The following is a 25,645-nucleotide window of genomic DNA, read 5'->3' as shown; positions in this document are numbered from 1 at the left end:
CTTTAATGACCATTCATTAGTTTTCTTACCTTGTTGGTGTTTGACCCATAATATGCAACTCTGTGCCAGGTGGCTACAAACGCCCAATGAGCTGTGAAAGTCACATTGTGAAAGTAGGCATGGATATCAGAGGTGGCCCGAGACAGCAGATCAGGATCGGTGCTCTGGCGATAAAATATATCACCGGCTACTTGGTTATTTATGTCTGACCAAAACAGAGCCAAGAAGGGGTTTCCAAAAGCCTGCGGGAGGGCTTGCGGTACGTATTGTGAGATGGTTGAACGGAAGGACAGCAAACCATTATTATCCACCTGCGAAAAAGAAAAAGGAAATGGTTATATTTTGCCAAATGCAGAAATGACTTATTCATACTGTGATATCTAATTATCTCTAAGGACTCTAAACTCTCAAACATTGTCAAGACCAGTGACCAATATTACAATCCATATGTAGCCTTTTTTGTTTTGGTATGGACACTAGGGATGGTCGGAAAAGCCGATTTCCGATTCCGATGGAATTTCTGCTTTCCGATAAGCGTCTTTCCGATTCTTCAGAATTCCCCAGAAATCTGAACTTTTGATTTCTGCAAAATTATTATTTTTTCGAAAAGGTTAATTGTAAAAATAAAATAAAATGCAAAATCAGCAATTTTTTTTGAGCATGAACGCTATTATGCGAGAAGAACCACATTTCCGATTAGCAACCACGGTAAATTTCTGCATTCTCTGATTTACCTAATACTTTCAAAGTTTTCTGACTGTCCTAAAATTACAGCATTAATCTAATTTCCGCTAAAAAGCTTTCGAGTTATGTGATTAGGCTAAAATTTTCGAGTTGCGGTAATGCAGCGTTTCCGCGGAATTCGGAATGAATGGATGTCAGAGTTTTGTCCCACTTTAAGAGAACTTCTCTAGAGTTACAGAAAGCAGACAAAAAAACAGTACTGAAATTTTAGTTGGAGTCTGGTTTTGATATGCTTGAAGACTAGGACAACTGAAGCATGAGAGATAAGGAGGCTGCCATATTTATTTCCTTTTAAGCAATACCTGTTGCCTGGCTGTCCTTCCGATCCTTTACCTATAATACTTTTAGCCATATACCCTCAACAAGCATGCAGCAGATCAGGTGTTTCTGATAGTATCATACCTTCCAACTTTTTGAGATGAGAAAGAGGGACACTTAAGCCATGCCCCTGCCACACCCCTTATCCCGCACCGACACACCCATAGTCATGAATACCATAAAGATTTCATAAGAAAAATGGATTGTTTTATAACTCAAAAGACACTGGTCCTTTCTATCCTGGTTCATTTTCCTTCATATTTACATTGGAAAATTAGAAATATCAATATTAAAGGATGGGAATAAAGTTTAGAGTCAAACACATTTTTCAGTAGAGAAATACAAATATTTACATAGAAAGAGGGACAAAGTCCTGAAAGAGGGACAAATGAGGAGGAAAGAGGGACAGAGGGACAGCGCTCCCAAAGAGGGACTGTCACTCCAAAAGAGGGACAGTTGGGAGTTATGGACATTATTATCAGATCGGACAAGATTAGCTGAATGCTTGTTTCAGGTGCGATTCAAACATTACTGCAGCCAAATAGACCAGCAGGACTGCCAGGGAACTGGTATTGTTTAAACAGAAACTAATATGGTAGCCTCCATATTCTTCTCGCTTCAGTTGTCCTTTAAACATTTTTTGTTAAGTGTCTAATCTAAGAACTGCTAAATTTGAGAATATTAAGCATTCCAGAACCATGCTTACATAGAGGGAAGTGCGATTTCTCCCAAAAAGTGGAACATCTGTGGAAAGACCTACTAATGGTGAACTTCCATCATCTGATTTTGGACTCATGGTGTCAACTGAGGTTCCATATGGGTAGAGCAGATCTGAGGCAAAGGAAGAATCATTTATCATTCAAATTCCTACATTCAAATTCCTATCCAAGTAGTCAATTTAGGGACATCCCCGTGTAACCATCACAGATAAATAAAATTGTAGGTGAGTATAAGAGACACCCAAAGGGCTATACAATAATTACAGTGTAAGAAATAAGAGACTGCTTACCAAGAGATAAATGTCTAAGCTTGTATGCTGAAAAAATATTTTATTGCTCATAAAACAACATTTCAGCATACAGCTAAGATATTCATCTCTAGGTATGCAATCCAAATTCAAATAAGCTTTACTGGCAGGACAAAATTAATTTATCATTGCCAAAGCAAAACTTCTTTTACCTTACCTTTTATATTGGTTTTAATTATTTTATAACCCATTGGGCACCTCTTAACCCCCCCACCCCCCCCACTCAAGTGTAGGAGGAGGACAGAGACAGTAGTCTGACCTTTTCAAGAGAGTGACCTTCCTCGTCGAGAGACCTGTAACCCAAATAAGGGACAGGCATTCCCCACACGGGCTGAAGGAGGTTGTTATCTAGGAACCTGGGTTTGTGAGTATTTGATTTTTCTTACACCATAATGGGCTCCTAACTTTCTTTTGTGTGTATCTTTTTACCAAGGTCACTGGATCCACCTCCTATATTGACTCACAATTGAACAAGACCAGTTCTAACATTAATCAGATGTATACGTGAACATAAAAATTGTATGAAGTCAGATTGCTGGACAAAATATTTGCTTCAGGAGCCAATTTCCGTCTCCATATTCCCCTCACTTTATGTTTCCTTTAAGTTTTATGTTTGGGAGGGTTTTGATAATTGGTGGATCAGCTGATAATTGTTGTGTGCCTTGATCAGATTTCTTCATAATGTAATAATACCTGATGATCTTAAGACTGGAGATGGGGCTACAGTTGTCCTGGATTGGATGTAGATTGGATCAGTAGAAATTTCTGCAAAATTAATTTGAAAAAAAATAGTTTTATTAATGCAATATTTTTCTAGGCTGCAAAATGCGCTCTAATTTTGTAAAAAAAAATATAAAAAATAAAAAAAAAAAACACAACGTTTTATAGAGTTTGCTAGTACAGCTATTAAAATATTTCTTTTTGTAAGGCGTTTTTCTTTTACGAATCATATAAAAAAAACGTTGTTCTTTACCTGGATGAGCTGTGGGATTTGGTGGCGTTTCTGTGGTGAGAACTTCAGCATCATTACCTGAAAAAGAAATCATGTTTGCTTTCACTGGGATGTTCTGCAGGACATTTTACTAGTGATGAGATAATGGATCATTTTGACAGTACTTTTTCACCTGCTCTTTGGTACTTTTACTTTAAGAAGCTCGATTCAATTTACTTTTTCTCCTAAGTGACATTTTATCAATACAATGTAATTTAAGCCAGCAGCAAGCAAGTAAACCCTCTGAATATTTTGGACAATACTTTCTCACCTGCTCTTTTGGTACTTTTTTAATTGTAGAATGCTGAAAAGGTATTTAAAGCAGAAGATGAAAAAATATCTCCGAGGAGAAAACTTATAACAAAAAGTGAACCGGATCAGACCCATGATTGCTTGTGTTCCTGATTTGTGGGATTCCGTGTTAGTCATACTGATCAGTATGCAAATATCAAAGTGGGCCGGGAACTCAGAGCTTCCTCTCAACTGCAGAGTGTCTACTTCCTGCTTTCATTGAAGCAGGCGTATTGTTAACATCCTGGGTTTACAAATTATGGCGGAGGAGATTCCTGAGCTGACTTCAGAATAGAGTTGGGCCGAACCTCCGATATTAGGTTCGCGAACCTGGTTCGCGAACTTCCGCGGAAGGTTCGGTTCGCGTTAAAGTTCGCGAACCGCAATAGACTTCAATGGGGATGCGAACTTTGAAAAAAAAAATAATTATGCTGGCCACAAAAGTGATGGAAAAGATGTTTCAAGGGGTCTAACACCTGGAGGGGGGCATGGCGGAGTGGGATACATGCCAAAAGTCCCGGGGAAAAATCTGGATGTGACGCAAAGCAGCGTTTTAAGGGCAGAAATCACATTGAATGCTAAATGACAGGCCTAAAGTGCTTTCAAACATCTTGCATGTGTATACATCAATCAGGTAGTGTAATTAAGGTACTGCTTCACACTGACACACCAAACTCACCGTGTAACGCACCGCAAACAGCTGTTTGTGTAGTGACGGCCGTGCTGGACTGGTGCGCACCATGGCGAGAGTGCAGGTTTTGGTGGCTTTACAGCCCATATGGTCGCCTGGCTGATGTAGCTGAATGACAGAACAGTGACTGTCCAGCTGATCAAATTTGGTCTGACCACAATGAGGCAACGACCTTATTATCGTGGGTGTGCCCCCCGAGACACTCATCTAGGCGCCGGTCATTGCTTCATTGTGATACGCAAGCCCCTTCACCACGGCAAGGTAATGATCACGAAGGGGAATGGGCGCATGTACATGCCTTTTCTTTTGTTGTTGCAGCTGCCCGCAGTGCAGCCAGAAAAATTAGGCAGTCATGTACACGCACCAGAAAAATTATTACAGCGGCCGCTGCTAGCAGCGGCCTAAAAAATTCAGCAATCCGCCTGGAGTCCCAGACCCTGTTGGTGGTGGCGGAGAAGGTAGTCAAGCGGCCTGCAGGCAGACATGCTGTGTGGAGGGACTGGGAGCGACTTAGTCTTCTTGGGGCAGGCCAGGCAGCCAGTCACACGGCGTGCAGGCAGAGATGCTGTGTGTGCGGGGACTGACTTAGTCTTGGGGCGGGCAGCAGCCCTCCGGGATCCATGCCTCATTCATTTTGATAAAGGTGAGGTACTTAACACTTTTGTGACTTAGGCGACTTCTCTTCTCTGTGACAATGCCTCCAGCTGCGCTGAAGGTCCTTTCTGACAGGACGCTTGCGGCAGGGCAGGAGAGAAGTTGGATGGCAAATTGGGACAGCTCTGGCCACAGGTCAAGCCTGCGCACCCAGTAGTTCAAGGGTTCCTCATCGCTGTTCACAGCAGTGTCTACATCCACACTTAAGGCCAGGTAGTCGGCTACCTGCCGTTCCAGGCGTTGGTGGAGGGTGGATCCGGAAGGGCTACGGCGAGGCGTTGGACTAAAGAACGTCCGCATGTCCGACATCACCATGAGATCGCTGGAGCGTCCTGTCTTTGACTGCGTGGACACGGGAGGAGGATTAGTGGCAGTGGTACCTTGCTGGCGTTGTGCCGTCACATCACCCTTAAAGGCATTGTTAAGCATAGTTGACAGCTGGTTCTGCATGTGCTGCATCCTTTCCACCTTCCGGTGAGTTGGTAACAGGTCCGCCACTTTGTGCCTGTACCGAGGGTCTAGTAGTGTGGCCACCCAGTACAGCTCATTCCCCTTGAGGTTTTTTATACGGGGGTCCCTCAACAGGCAGGACAGCATAAAAGACGACATCTGCACAAAGTCGGATCCAGTACCCTCCATCTCCTCTTGCTCTTCCTCAGTGACGTCAGGTAAGTCAACCTCCTCCCCCCAGCCGCGAACAATACCACGGGAAGGTTGAGCAGCACAAGCTACTTGCGATGCCTGCTGAGGTTGTTCTCCTGCCGCTGTCCCCTCCTCCTCCTCCTCCTCCCCCAAAGAAACACCTTGCTCATCATCCTCTGAGTCTGACTCGTCTTCTGCACACGACTTCTCTTCTTCCTCCTCCTCCCCCCTCTGTGCTGCCGCAGGTGTTGAGGAAACAGCTGGGTCTGATGAAAATTGGTCCCATGCCTGTTCCTGCCGTAACGGTTCCTGGTCACGCTCATTCACAGCTTCATCCGCCACTCTACACACAGCACGCTCCAAGAAGTAAGCATAGGGAATTAAGTCGCTGATGGTGCCCTCACTGCGGCTCACCAGGTTGGTCACCTCCTCAAATGGCCGCATGAGCCTGCATGCATTTTCCATCAGTGTCCAGTTGTCGGGCCAGAACATCCCCATCTTTCCAGACTGTTTCATTCTACTGTAGTTGTAGAGGTAGTGGGTCACGGCTTTCTTCTGTTCTAGCAGGCGGGAGAACATGAGCAGGGTCGAGTTCCAGCGAGTCGGGCTATCGCAAATAAGGCGTCTCACCGGCATGTTGTTTTTGCGCTGAATTTCCGCAAAGCGTGCCATGGCTGTGTAAGACCGCCTCAAATGCCCACAGAACTTCCTGGCCTGCTTCAGGACATTCACTAAGCCAGGGTACTTTGCCACAAATCTTTGAACCACTAGATTCATGACATGTGCCATGCAGGGTATGTGTGTCAGCTTCCCCATATGCAAAGCGGCAAGCAGATTGCTGCCGTTGTCGCACACCACGTTGCCTATCTCCAGGTGGTGCGGGGTCAGCCACTCATCCACCTGTTTCTTAAGAGCAGCCAGGAGAGCTGCTCCAGTGTGACTCTCCGCTTTGAGACAAGACATGTCTAAGATGGCGTGACACCGTCTTACCTGGCATGCAGCATAGGCCCTGCGGAGCTGGGGCTGTGTAGCTGGAGAGGAGAACTGCCACTCAGCCAAGGAGGAGGAGGACAGCGAAGAGCATGTAGCAGGAGGAGAGGAGGTGGCAGGAGGCCTGCCTGCAAGCCGTGGAGGTGTCACAATTTGGTCCGCTGCGCCCTGCTTGCCATCGTTCACCACCAGGTTCACCCAATGGGCTGTGTAGGTAATGTAGCGGCCCTGCCCGTGCTTGGCAGACCAGGCATCCGTGGTCAGGTGTACCCTTGACCCAACGCTCTTCGCAAGAGATGACACCACTTGCCTCTCAACTTCACGGTGCAGTTGGGGTATGGCCTTTCTCGAAAAATAAGTGCGGCCTGGCATCTTCCACTGCGGTGTTCCGATGGCCACAAATTTACGGAAGGCCTCAGAGTCCACCAGCCGGTATGGTAACAGCTGCCGAGCTAACAGTTCCGCCACGCCAACTGTCAGACGCCGGGCAAGGGGGTGACTGGCCGAAATTGGCTTCTTCCGCTCAAACATTTCCTTCACGGACACCTGACTGCTGCTGTGGGCAGAGGAGCAGGAAGCGCTCAAGGGCAGAGGCGGAGTGGAGGAGGGTGCCTGTGAAGGTGGAAGGGAGAAAGCGGCAGAAGCAGATAATGCACCTGATGGAGGAGGAAGAGGAGAAGGAGGGTGGCTTTGCTTTTGTGTGCTGCTGCTGCTTTTGCTCACGTGGCCATCCCATTGCTGTTTGTGCCTTTTCTCCAGGTGCCTTCGTAAGGCACTTGTCCCTACGTGAGTGTTGGCCTTTCCACGGCTCAATTTTTGTTGGCAGAGCGAACAGATGGCTTTGGTCCGATCTGAGGCACACACATTAAAAAATTTCCACACCGCTGAGCCACCCTGGGATGTGGGCACTATGGGGACCTCAGCAGTTGATGCTGAAGGGCAAGTTGGCTGGCTGTAAATAGGTGGCGATACATGGTGCCGGACTCTGCCACCAGCTGTTTCTGATGAAGAGCTGCCCCAGCTTCTTTCAGCAACTTCTCTCCTCCTACTACTCTCTGACTCCCCCTCTGAACTGTCCCCCTCTTCATCTCCTCTATTGGGAACATACAGAGGATCCCTATTACCGTCATCATTCGTAGTCATCCTGCCCAGCTTCGCTTGCCTCAGACAAATCCAAACTTGCACCATCAGTAGGTCCTTCATCCTCCTGACACGTTACATCCATAGTGTTGCCGCGTAACTCAGACATATTAGCTGGTGAAAATTCATCTGGCTGTAACAACAATGGCTGTGCATCAGTGATTTCACCACTAAATAATTCTTGCGAAGTGTCAAATGCAGCGGAAGTGGTGCTAGTAGTAGCACTGGTGGCTGAGCAAGATGAGGTGTTCTGTGTCGCTAAATACTCAACCACGTCCTGACAATCTTGGGAGGTGATGGGACGTGCCTTCTTCCGAGCACTGTACTGTGGGCCAGGTCCACACGAAATTACATTTACACGACCTCGCGCAGACCTGCCGGGTGGCCTTCCTCTGGCTCTGGCACTACCTCTTCCTCTACCTGTTTTGTCCATATCGGGTATGCACGGAGTGGTATATCACACTGCGTGCACTCACGTAGGTAGGTGGGTTCACTTAACTGCACAGGTATGCGCACTGATGCGGTGGGTTCACTGAACAGAACAGGTATACAGTGGCGGGTTCACAGAACAGGTATGCAGTGGCAGGTTCACTGAACAGAACAGGTATGCAGTGGCAGGTTCACTGAACAGGTATACAGTGGCGGGTTCACTGAACAGAACAGGTATGCAGTGGCGGGTTCACTAAACAGAACAGGTATACAGTGGCGGGTTCACTAAACAGAACAGGTATACAGTGGCGGGTTCACAGAACAGGTATGCAGTGGCAGGTTCACTGAACACAAAAGGTATGCAGTGGCGGGTTCACTGAACAGGTATACAGTGGCGGGTCCACTGAACAGAACAGGGTATGCAGTGGCAGGTTCACTGAACACAACAGGTATGCAGTGGCGGGTTCACTGAACAGGTATACAGTGGCGGGTCCACTGAACAGAACAGGTATGCAGTGGCGGGTTCACTAAACAGAACAGGTATACAGTGGCGGGTTCACTAAACAGAACAGGTATACAGTGGCGGGTTCACAGAACAGGTATGCAGTGGCAGGTTCACTGAACACAACAGGTATGCAGTGGCGGGTTCACTGAACAGAACAGGTATGCAGTGGCGGGTTCACTGAACATGTATACAGTGGCGGGTCCACTGAACAGAACAGGTATGCAGTGGCGGGTTCACTGAACAGGTATACAGTGGCGGGTCCACTGAACAGAACAGGTATGCAGTGGCGGGTTCACTAAACAGAACAGGTATACAGTGGCGGGTCCACTGAACAGAACAGGTATGCAGTGGCGGGTTCACTAAACAGGTATACAGTGGCGGGTCCACTGAACAGAACAGGTATGCAGTGGCGGGTTCACTAAACAGAACAGGTATACAGTGGCGGGTTCACTAAACAGAACAGGTATACAGTGGCGGGTTCACAGAACAGGTATGCAGTGGCAGGTTCACTGAACACAACAGGTATGCAGTGGCGGGTTCACTGAACAGGTATACAGTGGCGGGTCCACTGAACAGAACAGGTATGCAGTGGCAGGTTCACTGAACACAACAGGTATGCAGTGGCGGGTTCACTGAACAGGTATACAGTGGCGGGTCCACTGAACAGAACAGGTATGCAGTGGCGGGTTCACTAAACAGAACAGGTATACAGTGGCGGGTTCACTAAACAGAACAGGTATACAGTGGCGGGTTCACAGAACAGGTATGCGGTGGCAGGTTCACTGAACACAACAGGTATGCAGTGGCGGGTTCACTGAACAGGTATACAGTGGCGGGTCCACTGAACAGAACAGGTATGTAGTGGCAGGTTCACTAAACAGAACAGGTATACGGTGGCGGGTTCACTAAACAGAACAGGTATACAGTGGCGGGTTCACAGAACAGGTATGCAGTGGCAGGTTCACTGAACACAACAGGTATGCAGTGGCGGGTTCACTGAACAGGTATACAGTGGCGGGTCCACTGAACAGAACAGGTATGCAGTGGCGGGTTCACTGAACAGGTATACAGTGGCGGGTCCACTGAACAGAACAGGTATACAGTGGCGGGTTCACTGAACAGGTATGCAGTGGTGGGTTCACAGAACAGGTATGCAGTGGTGGGTTCACAGCACAGGTATGCGGTGGTGGGTTCACAGCACAGGTATGCAGTGGTGGGTTCAATGAACAGGTATACAGTGGCGGGTCCACTGAACAGAACAGGTATGCAGTGGCAGGTTCACTGAACAGGTATGCAGTGGTGGGTTCACAGCACAGGTATGCAGTGGTGGGTTCACAGAACAGGTATGCAGTGGTAGGTTCACAGCACAGGTATGCAGTGGTGGGTTCAATGAACAGGTATACAGTGGTGGGTCCACTGAACAGAACAGGTATGCAGTGGCAGGTTCACTGAGCAGGAATGCAGTGGTGGGTTCACAGCACAGGTATGCAGTGGTGGGTTCACAGAACAGGTATGCAGTGGTGGGTTCACAGCACAGGTATGCAGTGGTGGGTTCAATGAACAGGTATACAGTGGCGGGTCCACTGAACAGAACAGGTATGCAGTGGCAGGTTCACTGAACAGGTATGCAGTGGTGGGTTCACAGCACAGGTATGCAGTGGTGGGTTCACTGAACAGGTATGCAGTGGTGGGTTCACAGCACAGGTATGCAGTGGTGGGTTCACAGCACAGGTATGCAGTGGTGGGTTCACAGCACAGGTATGCAGTGGTGGGTTCACAGAACAGGTATGCAGCCAGACAGGAACAAGTTAAGCCTAACTAATCTTTCCCTGAGAGACAGTCTGCAGCAGCTCGCCCTACTCTCACTAACGCAGGCAGCACACGAGTGACCGTAATGGCCGCCGCTGCCTGCCTTATATAAGGGGGGTGGGGCTCCAGGGGCTAGTGTAGCCTAATTGGCTACACTGGGCCTGCTGACTGTGATGTAGAGGGTCAAAGTTGACCCTCCATGTGCATTATGGGGCGAACCGAACTTCCGCAAAGGTTCGCCTGCGGGACGCGAACGCGAACCACTGAAGTTCGCATGGAACCGTTCGCAGGCGAACCGTTCGGCCCAACTCTACTTCAGAATCAGAATCAGAATCATTTTATTTCGCCAAGTACAACGGGGGTTGTACCCGGAATTATTTTTGGCTCATACAGGGTCGGAGATGGTACAAACACATGCATGCAATCCATCACATACAATCAGGTACAGTATGGAACAAAGTAAGCATATACCTATATATACATACAGCACATAACTGTAGTGAGGGACACGTGGAGGAGTCTGGAGTGCTATGTGAGAGGAGCAGCCTGCCAACTATCGACGGCGCTCGCTCAGCTCCGTAGCAGTACCAGATGCCCCGTAGTGTGTCCTGGAAAAGAGTGGATAGAGAAAGAAAGAGAGATAGAGAGAAGGGATAGTTAAAGAGAGACTGAGGAAGAAAGAGAAATAACCAAGGCAAGAGGAGAGAGACAAAGGCAGAATCCTAGGGCTCCAGATTTAATAACATTTACTGGGTCCGACAAGTGTCTATGCCTGTGATCTGGTACCCCGATATCGGCAGATGGGCAGCTGATCTTCAGGGCTTGGTGGTGGTGCAGGCTAGCATGGTCCTCAGCAGTGGCAGAGTTAGAGCAGGTTGGAGGATGCGGATGGTGGAGACCCTCTCTCTGGAGCGTGGCGACTATGCGACCCGCACCACGTGGACGCCGAGCTCAGGGTCGGCAGCTCGCCCGTGAGCATGCCCAGGTGTGGGGTCTCTGAGACCCCCTGTTGTGTCGGTGGCCGGAGGGGCTGGCTCGGGGCAGCAGTCGGGGATCAGTGGTCCACTGTGTCTGCGTGAAAGGCAGACTCGGATCCAGGATCCGGCAGCAGCGGTGGAGAAACTGCCAGTGTGGTCCTGCTTCCAGCAGCGACAGGCTCCACAGTAGAGCAGTCCGGGCAGCGGTGGTGGAGTACCGATCAGGGCACGTGGGCCCCAAACAGCTGTCCGCTCGATCAGCTGGCATGCCGCCAATCGGGCATGTGAGGAGTGAGGAGCAGTGAGGAGAGTGGATCAGCACCGGTGGGACCGAGCGGCGGCCCTGCAGCAGGCAGCGAGGTGGACTTGGAGGATGCCCTAGCAGAGATGGTGGTCTGGCGTGGGGGAGCAGCAACGCCATCAGGCTCACCTGAGCGAGGCAGCCCGACAAGGGATTGCAGCAATCCGCGCTGCAGAATGGTGGGGGCGTCCCTTCTCTCGGCTCTCCTTCCGGCCTGGTCAGATGAGAGCGAAGCATCCCACGTGTGCCCGAGGTGGCTCCCCGGCAGCAGCAGCTGATCACGATGCCGAGTTCCCTGCCTGAGGCAGGATGAAGCAGCGCAGTGCCTGGGCATGCGTAGTGAAACGTGGTGGCGCTGATGGTCCGGAGTCCGTTGATGGAGGCAGCGGCGGCAGATCAGCTGAGCTCCGTGTTTCCTCCGCACTGCACGTGGGCCCCGATCAGCTTGATCCTCTTGCCGGCCTGCAGACTGCGATCCGTGGCTGGTCCGGATTGAGACCAGCAGTGTCCATGTCCTCCGCCACCTCCTACCTCAGCAGAAGTGAAACTCAGAGGTGAGTGGAGGAAGAGAGTGCTTTAAAAAAGCAAAAAAGGCCGGAGCCCTGTGGCCGTGGCATCCGAGTCCGGCGCCATCTTGTTTGAACATGACTTGACTTGGCTGAGAGATCAAAATCTAAATACATACAGGGTGTATTTCTCTATATTTTCCTTCTGTCCTGTGCACGAGTCAAGGTCCACTTTAATGCCAGTTACAATAAAAAGTAGACATGAACTAATTTTCGGATTTTGCATCAACGATTTTAACAATTCATCAATAATTTTTGTATGTTAATGAGTGATTTGGAGAGTCTTCATCATTAAGTTCGTGTGAAGTAAATTACAGCACATATAGCATAATTTTCTCATTTTTCTTCTTACCTAAAGCCCCGTTGATGTCCTCTGGATGTAGGTTGCCCACTTTAAAGACCCAGCGTCCGGTGACATTGACGTTACTGGTGGACGATGCATTCCTGATGTCGTGTGACAGGGATCCTGGGAGTGTGTAGTATCCAGTGTTGAAGCCACTATTTATTCCAGCCTATTTTTAAGAGCAAGAATAGTAGATTTATAGACGTTTTAGAATAGTAATCATAACAGTAAAAGTTAAGGCTCATTCTAAATACGGATCAATCTGACGTGGAAGAGTAGTAATAAGCAGATTTGTTCTCTACCACTAATATATTGTCAGCTAAATTGCTGGTCTAATAGACAAATACCTTTGTTCTGCCTAAGCCGAAGCTCATTATTAAAAATCCAATAATAATCCAAACATTTGTATAGCGCTTTTCTCCTGTTGGACTCAAAGCGCTCAAGAGCTGCAGCCACTGGGACGCGCTCAAGAGGCCACCCTGCAGTGTTAGGGAATCTTGCCCTTGAACTCCTTACTGAATAGGTACTTGACCTAGCCAGGATTCGAACCCTGGTCTCCCATGTCAAAGGCAGAGCCCTTAACCAGTACACTTTCCAGCCACCATCATACACTATCCAGCCACCATTATTGCTTTGCTACTCTGACTGCTGTTATATCTCTCTACAACATGTATATTTTTCAGTTAGTATGCAGCACAGCCACCCTGTGGCCTTTTTCTGTAACGCCCCTTTTCCGGTATGTACATTTTCCCCTCCTACTTTCTGTTGGCAGTTGCTCAAGCAGAGCACTCTGGGAAAGATATCTGAGGTAACTGTATTGCAGAGGTCTTTTTTTGGGAGCTGGGAAATATGGGCGCATGAGACAAGTGGACAAAAACGGCCATTGAATGCCAGATCGTTTAACGTGCGCCAAAGAGGAAAAAAGGGCGCCGGAGTTTATTAACGTTTTACAAAGGGCGCTGGAGATTATTAACGTTTTACAAACAGCACCCGCAGATTTTTGATGTTTTATCACTGCACTTGTGATGATTTATTGTATTTAATTAAAACATTATTTAAAATGTTATCCTTTACTGTATGTAAAACATTATTATTCACAAAATAAAGCGATCAGTACGTAACATAAATTGCAATACATTTTTTACATTCACTACTTGTAAAACATTATTATCCATACAATTAAGCGATCAGAACGGGGGGTTTTAGGGTTAGGCACCACTAAGGGTGTGGTTAGGGTTAGGCACCACCAAGGGGGTGGTTAGGGTTAGGCACCACCAAGGGGGTGGTTAGGGTTAGGCACCACCAAGGGGGTGGTTAGGGTTAGGCACCACCAAGGGGGTGGTTAGGGTTATGCACCACCAAGGGGGTGGTTAGGGTTAGGCACCACCAGGGCGGTGGTTAGGGTTAGGCACCACCAGGGCGGTGGTTAGGGTTAGGCACCACCAGGGGATTGGTCAGGGTTAGGCACCACCAGGGCGGTGGTTAGGGTTAGGCACCACCAGGGGGGTGGTTAGGGTTAGGCACCACCAGGGGGGTCTAAGGGATAGGTATAGGGAGGGTTCTGTGTGAGAGTAGGATTAGGTTTAGTTTTAGTACAATTTTAGTAATACTTACTAATGTTTTACAACAATTTATTACGAACGTAGTTACATTTATATCATCGTTATAAACAATATTTTCAAATTTTATTATAAGAAGAAACAATAAATGAAGGTTATTCACAATAATATACAATTATAACCATATAACATATATTATCGTTTTTTAACAAACGTAATTATAAGTTTCACTTTTGAAACAGGGAAGATTAAAGATTTCACAATTGGCAATTTGAACACATTATTTAATGATTTCTAAATTTGTAAAACATTATTTGTAAACGAAATACAACACAATTTTTTTATAAACGGTAATAACGCTTATCGTTTACACCCCGCGCCATTTTTTCCCGACACCCTTTATGTACGTACGCCTTTTTTTACTTTCCCCAGTGTATGTATCTCCCAGCATCACATCTGTATTGTTGCCCTAATAAAAGAAGATGTGATTATCAAGATACAGACCTCTGGAATGGTTCTGCTATCTGCCTGAAGTGATCATATCGGTGAATCTCCGCTGTCCATGAGGTGTCATAATGAACCCCGGTTAGGAGGTTACCAAATTGAGAACTGAAGTCAGAATACATTTGTCATGAGACATACAAGTGAGAAGATGTTTTCATTTAAACCTCAATTTCAAATTCACTTGAGAAGACCAAGTTGATGCAACATGTCAGCTCCCTCAAACCGCTTGAGAAACAAAAGAGCTGGTTTGAATCTATTGCTGACTCATAAGTGTCAATAACAATTCCCTCACCAGTGTTAGAGGTCCATCATATCTTGAACCATCTTCTCGCATGCTTGGCCACTGAAGATCTGCATAGTTGTAGAAGAGGAAGGTCTGGTTGCCATCAGTAGTGACAACAGCTTGAAATGTGTCCACCTGTGAAAACATGATCATTTATAAGTGAAAGAAGAATGAAGTAATTGGTCTTGAATGTACATGGTTACTTTATGTAACCATACTATGAATATAGGAATACATCACATCACCCAATTCTTTTATAATAATAATATATACTTTTTCCCCCCATAACAAATCTACGAACGTGTAAATCCACTGACCTAGAGAGGAATAGAATTTTAGCCTATAAGCTACATACACACTAAGGATTGCTGCCACCTGGCAGAGATTGGGACTGGATCCCTCAGGTGACAGTTTAGGGCTCGATGCTGTACAGACTGCAGGCGTGTCTATTGCTATAAAGGGGGATGGAGGGACAATGAGCGGCATACCATGGGCCGGACTTGTTTGGAGTGAGGAGAACAATGCCTGTGTCATTCAGGCATCAGGGATCTTTAAAAATTAGAAGTAGCCATAGATCTGTCAACTTGTTGGCGGTCAACCATCTGATTTAATGAAAATAGGTGCCACAACAAGCATTCCCGATTGGTGATTAGACCAATTCCACACTGAAATTGGTTGAATGTATTGATCCGACATGCTGAGAAAACTCAGGCTGACATGGTCGATCAAGTGCAATGATGTGTGATATTGCGATGATCAACAAATGAGACAGAATCCTCAGCTGCTGCCCCCCAAAAAAGGTGCAAGAATTTTTGAAGTCCTGTTTTAGCCCACTTTAAAGCCACCAGAGTGCAAAAAAATACTCAAAATATGTTTGATGTTACTTACACGTGAATCTCGAAAACATTTGAGTATCGTGCAACAGTCGTTTCTTTTAGTAATCCAACTTAAAGGTGAAACTAATACATGAAATAGGGCCCCTTTGCAGGTGTTTTGGGGCGAATTAGCTGATTAGAGTCTGACACTTTGAGCTGAGAATACTGAACATTTTCACAATATTCTAATGGTCTGAGATTTTGATTTTGGGCTTCTCATAAGCTGTGAGCCATAATTATCAACATTATAACAAATAAAGGCCTGAAATATCTCGCTGTGCATGTAATGAGTCTGTTTCATAGAATAGTTTCACCTTTTAACCTCCCCGGCGTTCAATTTTCCCAGGATTTCTTTGCAAAAAGTGATAAAATGCATTTTTAAAACTTTTTTTTTCCTGTAACTTGCCAAAATGTGTCAAGCAAGGGTCTAGTATACAGTGCAGGAGAGTTTTGATGTGTATGCACGTTTATACTGTTTATAACATGTTTTTATGGATGGACATTTCTGTCCATACCGCTGGGGAGGTTAAGGTAAATTATTGAAATAAATAGACTTTTGCATGATATTCTAATTTTTTTGCGTTTCCCCTGTACTGTTTCATCTAAAAAAATATCTTTTCTAATAGTTAAGGTGAAAAATAACATGTTTTGTGAATTAACTTTATCGGTAGCATGAATCAATAGAAGTATCAAAAACACAAAGGAGCGTCCAGCAGTCTAACTGCATATTATTTGCTTACAATCAGACAGCAATTCTTTGGGATAGATACAAGGTTGGAATCTGTACTCTGTGTCTCATTACAGACAGCCCAGGTATCTCCTCTACTGCATGAGTAATTTGTTGTACAAATCATGAGAGATAGTTTCCACACTTGTTTAAATAGAGTGATTGGCAGCAGCAAGGACACCCCAAGCCTGACAGGTTATGCTACAAGCATAATGGAGAGGTTCAATGGTCCTCAGAATTAAGATACACAATTTGAAATAACATGTGGCATTTTCCCTAGGGCCTTTGTAGAGCTCAGCTGATGGGTTTTCTCATTTTTTAACCAGGCCCGGTTTTACCTCACAGGAGCCTATAGGCACAGATGTCCTGGCTCCCTAAACTTTGTCTTTCAAGAACTAACAAACCCCCACCAAATGAAACCTCTATTGTGCTGGCTAGTGGCTAGTGCCATTTAGTATTAGGTAGCCAAAGGTACCCTCAGTATTAGGAAGCTAGAGGTACCCTCAGTATTAGGTAGCTAGAGGTGCCCCCAGTTGAAGGTAGATCTTATCAGTGGAATGCTGAGAGTCAGGTGAGTGGCCTCTCATTTCCACTCCGCTCAGGACTCTGCATAGGTAAGGCAGGAGGGCAGGCACTTGGGGTGGGGAGGGAGGCGCCTTTACATCATCAGGTGCCTGTAGGCACATGCCTACATTGCCTTATGGTAAATCTGGCCCTGGGTTCAACACATGTGACATTTATAAAGTATAATAGTATAACATTAAATAATAATTCCATCAAAGATTTAGTGATACTATCACTATTCAATGCAATGTTTGCAGAAAACGTGAAATTTTACCTTATTAGTATTAGATCCAAAATACGCCACTCTGTGCCACGTGGCCACAAACACCCACTGAGCTGTGAAATCCTCATCGTGGAAGTAAGTTCTGATATCGGAAGAGACTTGGTGCAGAAGATCTGGATCGGTGCTCTGACGATAATATATGTCTCCTGCTACCTGATTGTTTATATCTGCCCAGAACACAGCCAAAAATGGGTTTCCCAAAGCGACAGGAAGTTGTTGTGGTGTAAATTGTGAAATGGAAGATCGGAAGGACAATAAGCCATTATTATTCACCTGTTCAAGAGAAAAGGATATGAGCATGTTATTATTATTGTTTGTTGTACAGAATACCGCTGCAAGTCTGTTAACTAGCCAACCCTGCCATTGCCACATAACACCAACCGTTCACTCACTCCACTGGCTACTAATAACATTGAGAATTGTGCTTAAAGCGGATCTGAAATGAAAAACTAACTATAACAAGTAAGTTGTCTATATATTTTATCTAAAGTTTAGATAGTTTACACAGCGTATCTAGCTGCAAACAGCTACAAAAGTTTATGCTTATTTATTCCTGTGATACAATGAGGGCAGCCATGTTCTGTTTGTCACATTGTCACAGGCTGAGGGCTAGAGATGCTATCAGCTTGCCTGTGTATAAATTCAGTCCCCTCTCCTCCTCCCTCCTCCCCTCTGTCTCTAAAATCAATAGCTAGTAACCTCCTCCTGCCCAGACTGAGCTCCCATAAGCCCTTGCTACAGTGCCAAGGCACAAAAGGAGCTGTGGGCGTAGCTTGCTTAGTTTAAAGGGAATTCGAGTATTAAAACAAAACAAAAAAAGTATTTGGCTTGAGGAATGCCTTATAAACTATATGAAAGGAACACAATTATGCAATGAGTAAAAATTTATTTTGGATCCACTTTAAGATTGGCTTATTGACACTCAAATCCTTGCACAATCTGGGTCCTGGATACCTGAAGGACTTATTGCATCTGCATCACCCTCCCCCCACAATCTTAGATCAAAAGGATCTAATAACTTCGTCACCCCCAGAGTCCACCTCAAAACCTTTGGAGCTCCCTGCCACACACAATCAGGACATCTCCATCCCTAAAAGGCATTCAATTCCTAACTGAAAAGCCACCTGTCTGGCATTTATTACCACCTATTTCCTCTGTAACACAGTCCAGCCTGCAACCCTGTATTGATCTGAGACATATCTATGCGCTTTGAGTCCTATGGGAGAAACGCAATTTACAAATGTAATTGTATTGTATATTATTATAATACTGTTACATAGTGCTAACAGCTTGCACAGTGCTTTACAGAGAGCATAACCATGTTGCTAACTTGACCTCAGAGGAGCTTTTTATGTAAATCTGAAACAAAAATAAACTTTTGAGATAATAAATTGTATGTGTAGCATGGAAAGTAAATAGAACATTAGTTGCAAAGAAAAGAGTCTGATCGTGCTTTTAAAAAAACTTGAGTTGTTATCTATGCAAAAGAGCTTCTATGAACTATTCAACCAACTTGGTCAAACTCAGTCCTGTTTTCTGAAGAGCTTAAAGGGGAACTATAGCAAAAAATGTAAAAATTAAAAAAAATGTGCAAACAGGCAAAAAAAGTACATTTTTTCCAGAGTAAAATGAGCCATAAATTACTTTTCTCCCATGTTGCTGTCACTTACAGTAGGCAGTAGAAATCTGTCAGAAGAGACAGGTTTTGGACTAGTCCATCTCCTCCTAGAGAATTCTTAGCAAGGCTTTTATTCTTTATAAAGATATTCCCTAAAAAGGATTTAAACATTGATGCTGGCCAGCCTCCCTGCTCGCTACACAGTTTTTCTGCAGTTTGACAGAGCAACTGCCATTCACGAAGTGCTTTTGAAAATAAATAAATACTGGAGAACCCCCCACGAAGGAATGGACTAGGCCAAAACTTGTTGCTTCTGTCAGATTTCTACTACCTACTGTAAGTGACAGCAACATAAGAGAAAAGTAATTTATGGCTCATTTTACTCTGGAAAAAACGTATTTCTTATTTGTTTATGTTTGCACATATTTTAAATTGTACAATGTTTCGCCATAGTGCCGCTTTAAACTGCCAAGAAACTGGGAGAGACAGCTTGAGATTAGGTTTTACTGCAGGAAAGTTCAAAGGGCCATTAGCTATTATTGGTTTTACAGCTTAAAATACAGAGTGGGGTTTCTAAACTGCAAACAGGACAGCATGACGCAATGTTACAAATAAAGCTATATAACTGAAAATAAAAATATGAGACTCTTTCCTTTGCTACTAATGTTCTTAATTATCCACATTGCATTCATTACCTCTATTAGTTTAAATCTAATCCCAACTATAGTTTAATGTCCCTGTGATAATCTACAACCATCTTTGTGTGGACAACTAGTGAAAGTATTGGTACGCGGAATAATCACAATGTGTCATTTATCATTCATTATAACTAAACAACTGATGAAAGTAATAATAATAACACTATCGGATTTTATAAGAAATCTCCTCGGAGGGGAATTTATATATCCAGCTCTAGAAAGAGACCTTACAGTAAATACAACATTAAATAGCTGTTCTCTCAGTGCCTGGACAAAACTTGGGCATTTTAGCCTAATGATTATCATCAATGGCAGTCCTTTTTTACTGGCACCTACACATGTTCAACAGCATCCAGGCTGGGATTTACATCTCAGGAGCCTATAGGCACAGATGTCCTGGGTCCTTAGACTTCACCATCCATAAACCTACAAAACACCACCCAACTCCACTGCAAGAGTGCTGGCTGTCCCAGATGTTACGTCTCCCATACTAACCTTGTCTGTTATAGTTACAGGTGTTCCTTAGCATTAGGTAGCCAGAAGTACCCTCAGTATTAAGTAGCTAGAAGTGCCCCCATGTATTAGGTAGCTAGAGGTGCCGGCAACTGAAGGGAGATCTGGTTAGTGAAATGGCGAGAGCTGGGTGAACAACCTCGAGGTGGACAGTGATAAGCAAAAAAATGTCGCTATTCTTTTTGCATTAATGTTCATGAAAATAATGTTAAATACGTGAATAATTTGTGGATTTTTGCTCTTAAAGGATTTTCGCGCTTTTTAACATATTGCGAAAATGCCATGTATTTTCATGAATATTCATGAATATTTTTTCGACATTAAAAATAGCATTGTGAAAATGACTTTGGAGAAATTTCACAAGCATCACCGGAGATGGCACATTGATGAGACATATTTTGCAGTTCTGTACATTAAATTAGCAGAGATTGTTGTCTACGAATATAAGATAAATCACAGACACACAAAATAGAATAAAATATCTCGGCCTTACTAGGCTAAGGGGATGGTGTGCATAAGATAAAGTAGGTTGAAGAGATACCAGAATCAGGGTTGATTGAAGTTAGCTGTTTGTTAATGGTTAATGTAGAAAATTGGTTAGATAGTTTTGAACAGGAAAGTTTGAGGGCACATTGTTAGGTGAGGGGAAGTCATTTAATGGTGATGTAGTAGATAGGCCACTTGCCTTGCAGCGCTAGGTCTCCAGCCAGGGCACTAACTGCACAGAGTGTTAATGTTTTCCCAATGTGTGCATGGGATTCCTCGGGCAATCTGGGTTCCTTCCACATCACAAAAACATACAGATAAATTGGCTTTCCCCTAAACTGGCCCTAGGTTATGGGGACATATGACTATGGTAGAAATTAGATTGTTAGTTCCTCAGAGGGACAGTTAGTGACAAGACTATGTACTCTGTAAACATTAGGAGATTTCCGGCTGGAGATTAGAGAGGCTGCCTTCTCCTATGGAGGCCTTCACCTCAGTCACACACCCAGACCAGACAACAGGACCAGGGGAGTGGTGGGTCTGCTCCTCTCCTCAACCTGCACCTTCTGTGTCCTCATCCCACCTCCTTCCCTACATCAGCACTGCATAATATGTTGGCACTTTATAAATACAATAAATAAATTAACAAATGAGACACAAATCAGGAGTTGATGGGTAGACTAAAGTGTCATCAACATATAACAAGTGGTTATGAACGTCAAATCGGGAGTTTCATTGAACAAGGTAAAGAGAGAGAATAGAAGATGACCAAGGACAAAGCCCAGGGAACTCTGCAGAAAGAGGGTAAGACAGAATTGAACAACACTGAACAGAAGGACTGTTCTGATATGTCTCTGAAGATGTAACTACAAACGTTGTTTAGATTATAACTCAAATGACAAACTGTACAAGATTTCTTTGTAAGCTTGCAGATAATTCTCGTACAGTTAGGCATTAAAGGTATCACTTAAACAACTTTTGTTGTTATGTCTTTGGATTCTCTCCATGACTTATACTGGACCACACACTATATATATATATATATATCAATGAGAGGGAAATGTCTTAAAGTCAATGTAAAGGCTTCCCATCCTATCTTAATAGAAGGGCAGACTGTATGAACTTTGTGTCCACACTGTACGGCAGCAAGGAGTGGATAATGTGCAGCTTGAAGGCTGGATCTTGTGCCTACCTCCTGGCGTGACAGTAGGAATATTTGAAGATGATGCAGTTTATGGTAAACTACAAATCCCTTATTGTTTATCTGGGTTGGACATTTTGAAGAAATCTACTCACATAAAGAGAGGAGTAGTTTCTGCCGAAGAGGTGTAGTGATGTCGAAAGAGGGATTAACGGTGTTCCGCCATCATCTGACGTTGGGCTGACGGCATCAATGAGAGGTCCATAAGGATAGAGAAGATCTGAAAAATAGATATATAATTACTGTCACTTTGTTTCAAAATAATTAATTATCACAAATAATATTCAGGGCTGGTAACTAAGAAGGACCATTCGTAAAAAGATGAAAGTCATCCTGAAATTATATGATAAGACTTATGCATAAAGTACTAAACTAGTAATGAATGATTGAACTTGACTCCTTGGGACTCAATCCCTGCGGGAGAGTCGGTGCCGGTGCAACTCCTCCAAGCAGGTACACCACCCCTGCTCCACACCGTGATATAAATTCTAGTAGAAGGAGGCACTCCACAGGCAGGAACTTGCGTTCAACTTTATTGCATGTCAATACACAGTACTAAACTACTTAGAGCTTGGCGGGTATACCTTTTCCAAAATTGAAGTTATAATGGTTAATATTATTATTAGAATTATTTAGTATGTACATAGTGCCGACATATTCCGCTGCACTGTACAGAGTATTACCCTTTACAGTCCCTCAGAGGGGCTCACAATCTAATATCGTGTAGTGCATGTACCATAGTCTAGAGCCAGTTGTAGTGGGGAGCCAATAAACTTATCAGTATGTTTTTTGGAATGTGGGAAGAAACCAGAGTGCCGGTGGAAACCCACGTAGACACAGGGAGAACATATGACCTCCATGAAGATAGTGCAAGGCAAGGGAGCTATCCACTATGCCAATATCCCAGTGCTATAGCACCCAACTTCTCTGACTGCAGCTATGTATGGCTTATTGTCTCTGTGATACCTGATAAGAAGTTACATGTCAGTGTGACTGTGAGAAGCACATCTGGTAGTCGTGAAGGGGCAAGAGCCCATTTGCAATTAACTTTTTCTTCTGAGTTTTCTTCTAGAAGATACTTATTCAACTTCTTTTTATAATTGTGGCATAAAAGGGCATTTTATTGACAAGGTGTGAAAACATCACCTGGGTTCTAGAAGAAAACTGTGGATCAAGTAGTGAGGAGAATGTTTGGTGGGTCATCACTCAACTCATGTCAGGGATGTCACAAAATGTTAATTAAAACCCTTGTTTGCCAAGTTCACATACATTATTTGGTCACGCCCATAAACTTCCCTTGCCTGTTGCAGAGGTGTTCTAATGGCAATGTTATACTGAATGTGTTTTTTTTAACAAAAAAAGTGGACAGTACCTGTCCTTGATTGTGCTAATGCAAAATTGGCTTGATTGAATATTTATATTTCTTGGCCAAAAGCAGAAATAAAAAATATGTTTGAAATTTCCATATTTGGATATTGTCCATACGATCGCATTTGTAGGAAAGACATATAGGGCTCTAAATGTCCGTATAAGAGAACATGTGGCAAATATAAGAAACCCAAATGTGGATAGGAAAAACTTCAATCCCATGGTTATGCATTTCCAAACAGAACATGACTCAAGTCCAAGGGGCTTGCAAGTTATGGGCATATATAAACTAAATATTAGCCCCAGGCGTGGCAATTTTGATCGTGAACTTAGAAAAAAGGAATCGGAATTGATCTATAAATGTGGGAGTTTAATGCCGTTTGGACTAAACAAGGATTTGAATATGAAGGCGTTTCTGTAATATGGAACCCACTGCTAATCAAAGTGCTTAAAGTGGACCCAAATTAAAAATACAAGATTTCAGAAATAAAATCTATTTTCTAAATTATGATAATAAATAGCAGCCTTTTTTTCAGCTGCATGATGACAAATATAAAATATTTTACATTTATTGGAGGAACCCCTCCCTTCCTTTCAAATTGCTGGGATTTTTCCGGCAAACTGGTGGAGTAGATGGTGTCCGGCAATGGAGGAATTGCTAATGGTTGCCCCCAGTATAACCCTAGTTATGAAAAGAGAAGGGTGAAAAGCATGCACTGAAATGCTCATAGGTTTGAAGGAGTGTTTATTTATCTTTGTATGTGTCAGAGTGGTGCAACTAAATATTTTGAAATAAAAAAAATGTTTGGTTTGGGTCCACTTTAAAGTGACCCTTAAGACCAAAAAAAAAGAGTTTTACTCACCTGGGGCTTCCAATAGCCCCCTGCAGCTGTCCGGTGCCCTCGCCGTGTCCCTCCGATCCTCCTGTCCCCGCCGCTGGCCACTTCCGGTTTCGCCGTCAGCCGCCGATAGGCTGGGGACACAAGTTATTCCTCTCATTCCCAGCCACAATAGCTCCCTCTATGCTGCTATAGCAGCATAGAGGACTGCTATAGCAGCATAGAGGGCACTATTGTTGCTGGGAACGTGAAGAATCACTCGCATTCCCAGCCTGTCGGCGGCTGACGGCGAAACCGGAAGTGCCCGCCGGCGGTAACAAGAAGATCTGAGGGACACGGCCATGGCACTGGACAGCTGCAGGGGGCTATTGGAAGCCTCAGGTGAGTAAAACTCATTTTGGGGGGCTTATGAGTAACTTTAATGGTTAACTGACTGCTTCCCATACAGTGAACATGGCAACTGTGTTTTTAAAATTTTCCGCTATATGTAAATGCCTTATTGGGTATAAAAGTATGTGCCCTTTAACCTGAAGCTGCACGTCTGAAGAAATCCTAAGTGGATGAAACGCTTCATGTGTTCCTTGATGTCCTCTGTTCAGTAGGCGTGGTGTATGTCCCCGTACCTCCGCAACCTTCCTCCTAGCGGCGGCTGCACGGAGTTCCATAGTATGATAATGGGGCAGTCCGCATCCTACCGTGAAGGGATTACCAAGTCACTGCACCACATCAGCTTTAGCTGAGACGTGAGAAATCGCACAGAAGTCCACATTTCTACCAGTGGTACACGTGAGCGGGCTAGCCAACAGCCAAACAAACTTTCTAAGCTCGCAGCATAGCTGGTTGAGGCTTGACATTAGATGCATATGTCAGTAATGGTTGCGTATATAGTCAATATAGAGGCGTGCATGTCATTGCACTCAGGGGCGATGCCGAAGACTTGCACGCTGTAATCTGGTTTTGGATGTCTCTTTATTGCAGATCAAATCTGGGCCAGAAGAAAGTATATACACATGCATATTTGGATCCCGGTATCATAGGAAGTGCTTCTTCTACGAGAAGCAGCGCGATCATTGTGAAAAAATAGCCTCCCAGCCTCCCTGAACTTCCTGCAAGCGTACTTCCTGTACGCTTGCAGGTTGCATAAACAAAAACTTACTGTGGCCATCTTGTGGCCAAATAGTAAAACTACACCCTAAAGCATTTTTTCATATACAAATATATTAGTTATACACTAAAAAATAACTCATTACCTCCCACACTCCCCAACCTTTTTTTTTTGTAATTGAAAAAAAAAATTATTACAATTAAAAAAAATACATTAATAGTTACCTTAGGGACTGAACTTTTTAAATATTTATGTCAAGAGGGTATAACACTGTTTCTTTATAAACTATGGGCTTGTAATTAGGGATGGACACAAAACTGAAAAAAATGCACCTTTATTTCCAAATAAAATATTGGCGCCAAACATTGTGATAGGGACATAATTTAAACGGTTTTATAACCGGGACAAAAGGGCAAATACATTTCATGGGTTTTAATTACAGTAGCATGCATTATTTAAAAACTATAAAGGCCGAAAACTGAAAAATAATAAACTTTTTCCCACATTTTTTCCTATTTTCCCATTAAAACACATTTAGAATAAAATAATTCTTGGCATAATGTCCCACCTAAAGAAAGCCTAATTGGTGGTGAAAAGAACAAGA

General features: G+C 44.3%; 2 protein-coding genes across 2 annotated transcripts in view; both read right to left on the bottom strand.

Moving 5' to 3' along the window:
• The window catches only part of LOC137522291 (uncharacterized), a 115,623-nt gene extending 103,125 nt beyond the window's left edge, over positions 1-12,498 (bottom strand). The window contains exons 1-5 of the mRNA XM_068242321.1: positions 12,428-12,498; positions 3,063-3,119; positions 2,783-2,854; positions 1,769-1,893; positions 30-311 (exon numbers count right to left, since the gene is read on the bottom strand). Coding sequence (XP_068098422.1) covers positions 30-311; positions 1,769-1,858 — 372 coding nt within the window. The 5' untranslated portion in view covers positions 1,859-1,893; positions 2,783-2,854; positions 3,063-3,119; positions 12,428-12,498. The remainder of the gene's footprint in view (positions 1-29; positions 312-1,768; positions 1,894-2,782; positions 2,855-3,062; positions 3,120-12,427) is intronic.
• Positions 12,499-12,503: 5 nt separating this feature from the next.
• The window catches only part of LOC137522290 (uncharacterized), a gene marked incomplete at its 3' end in the record, with an annotated part of 138,123 nt that continues 124,981 nt past the window's right edge, over positions 12,504-25,645 (bottom strand). The window contains exons 47-50 of the mRNA XM_068242320.1: positions 21,825-21,949; positions 17,205-17,486; positions 14,774-14,899; positions 12,504-12,587 (exon numbers count right to left, since the gene is read on the bottom strand). Coding sequence (XP_068098421.1) covers positions 12,504-12,587; positions 14,774-14,899; positions 17,205-17,486; positions 21,825-21,949 — 617 coding nt within the window. The remainder of the gene's footprint in view (positions 12,588-14,773; positions 14,900-17,204; positions 17,487-21,824; positions 21,950-25,645) is intronic.

The sequence above is a fragment of the Hyperolius riggenbachi genome, chromosome 6 (genome assembly GCF_040937935.1).
Source record: "Hyperolius riggenbachi isolate aHypRig1 chromosome 6, aHypRig1.pri, whole genome shotgun sequence".
In the NCBI taxonomy this organism is placed as follows: domain Eukaryota; kingdom Metazoa; phylum Chordata; class Amphibia; order Anura; family Hyperoliidae; genus Hyperolius; species Hyperolius riggenbachi.
Note: the sequence above shows the minus strand (reverse complement) of the source record. Positions and strands in the feature narration are given on the sequence as shown.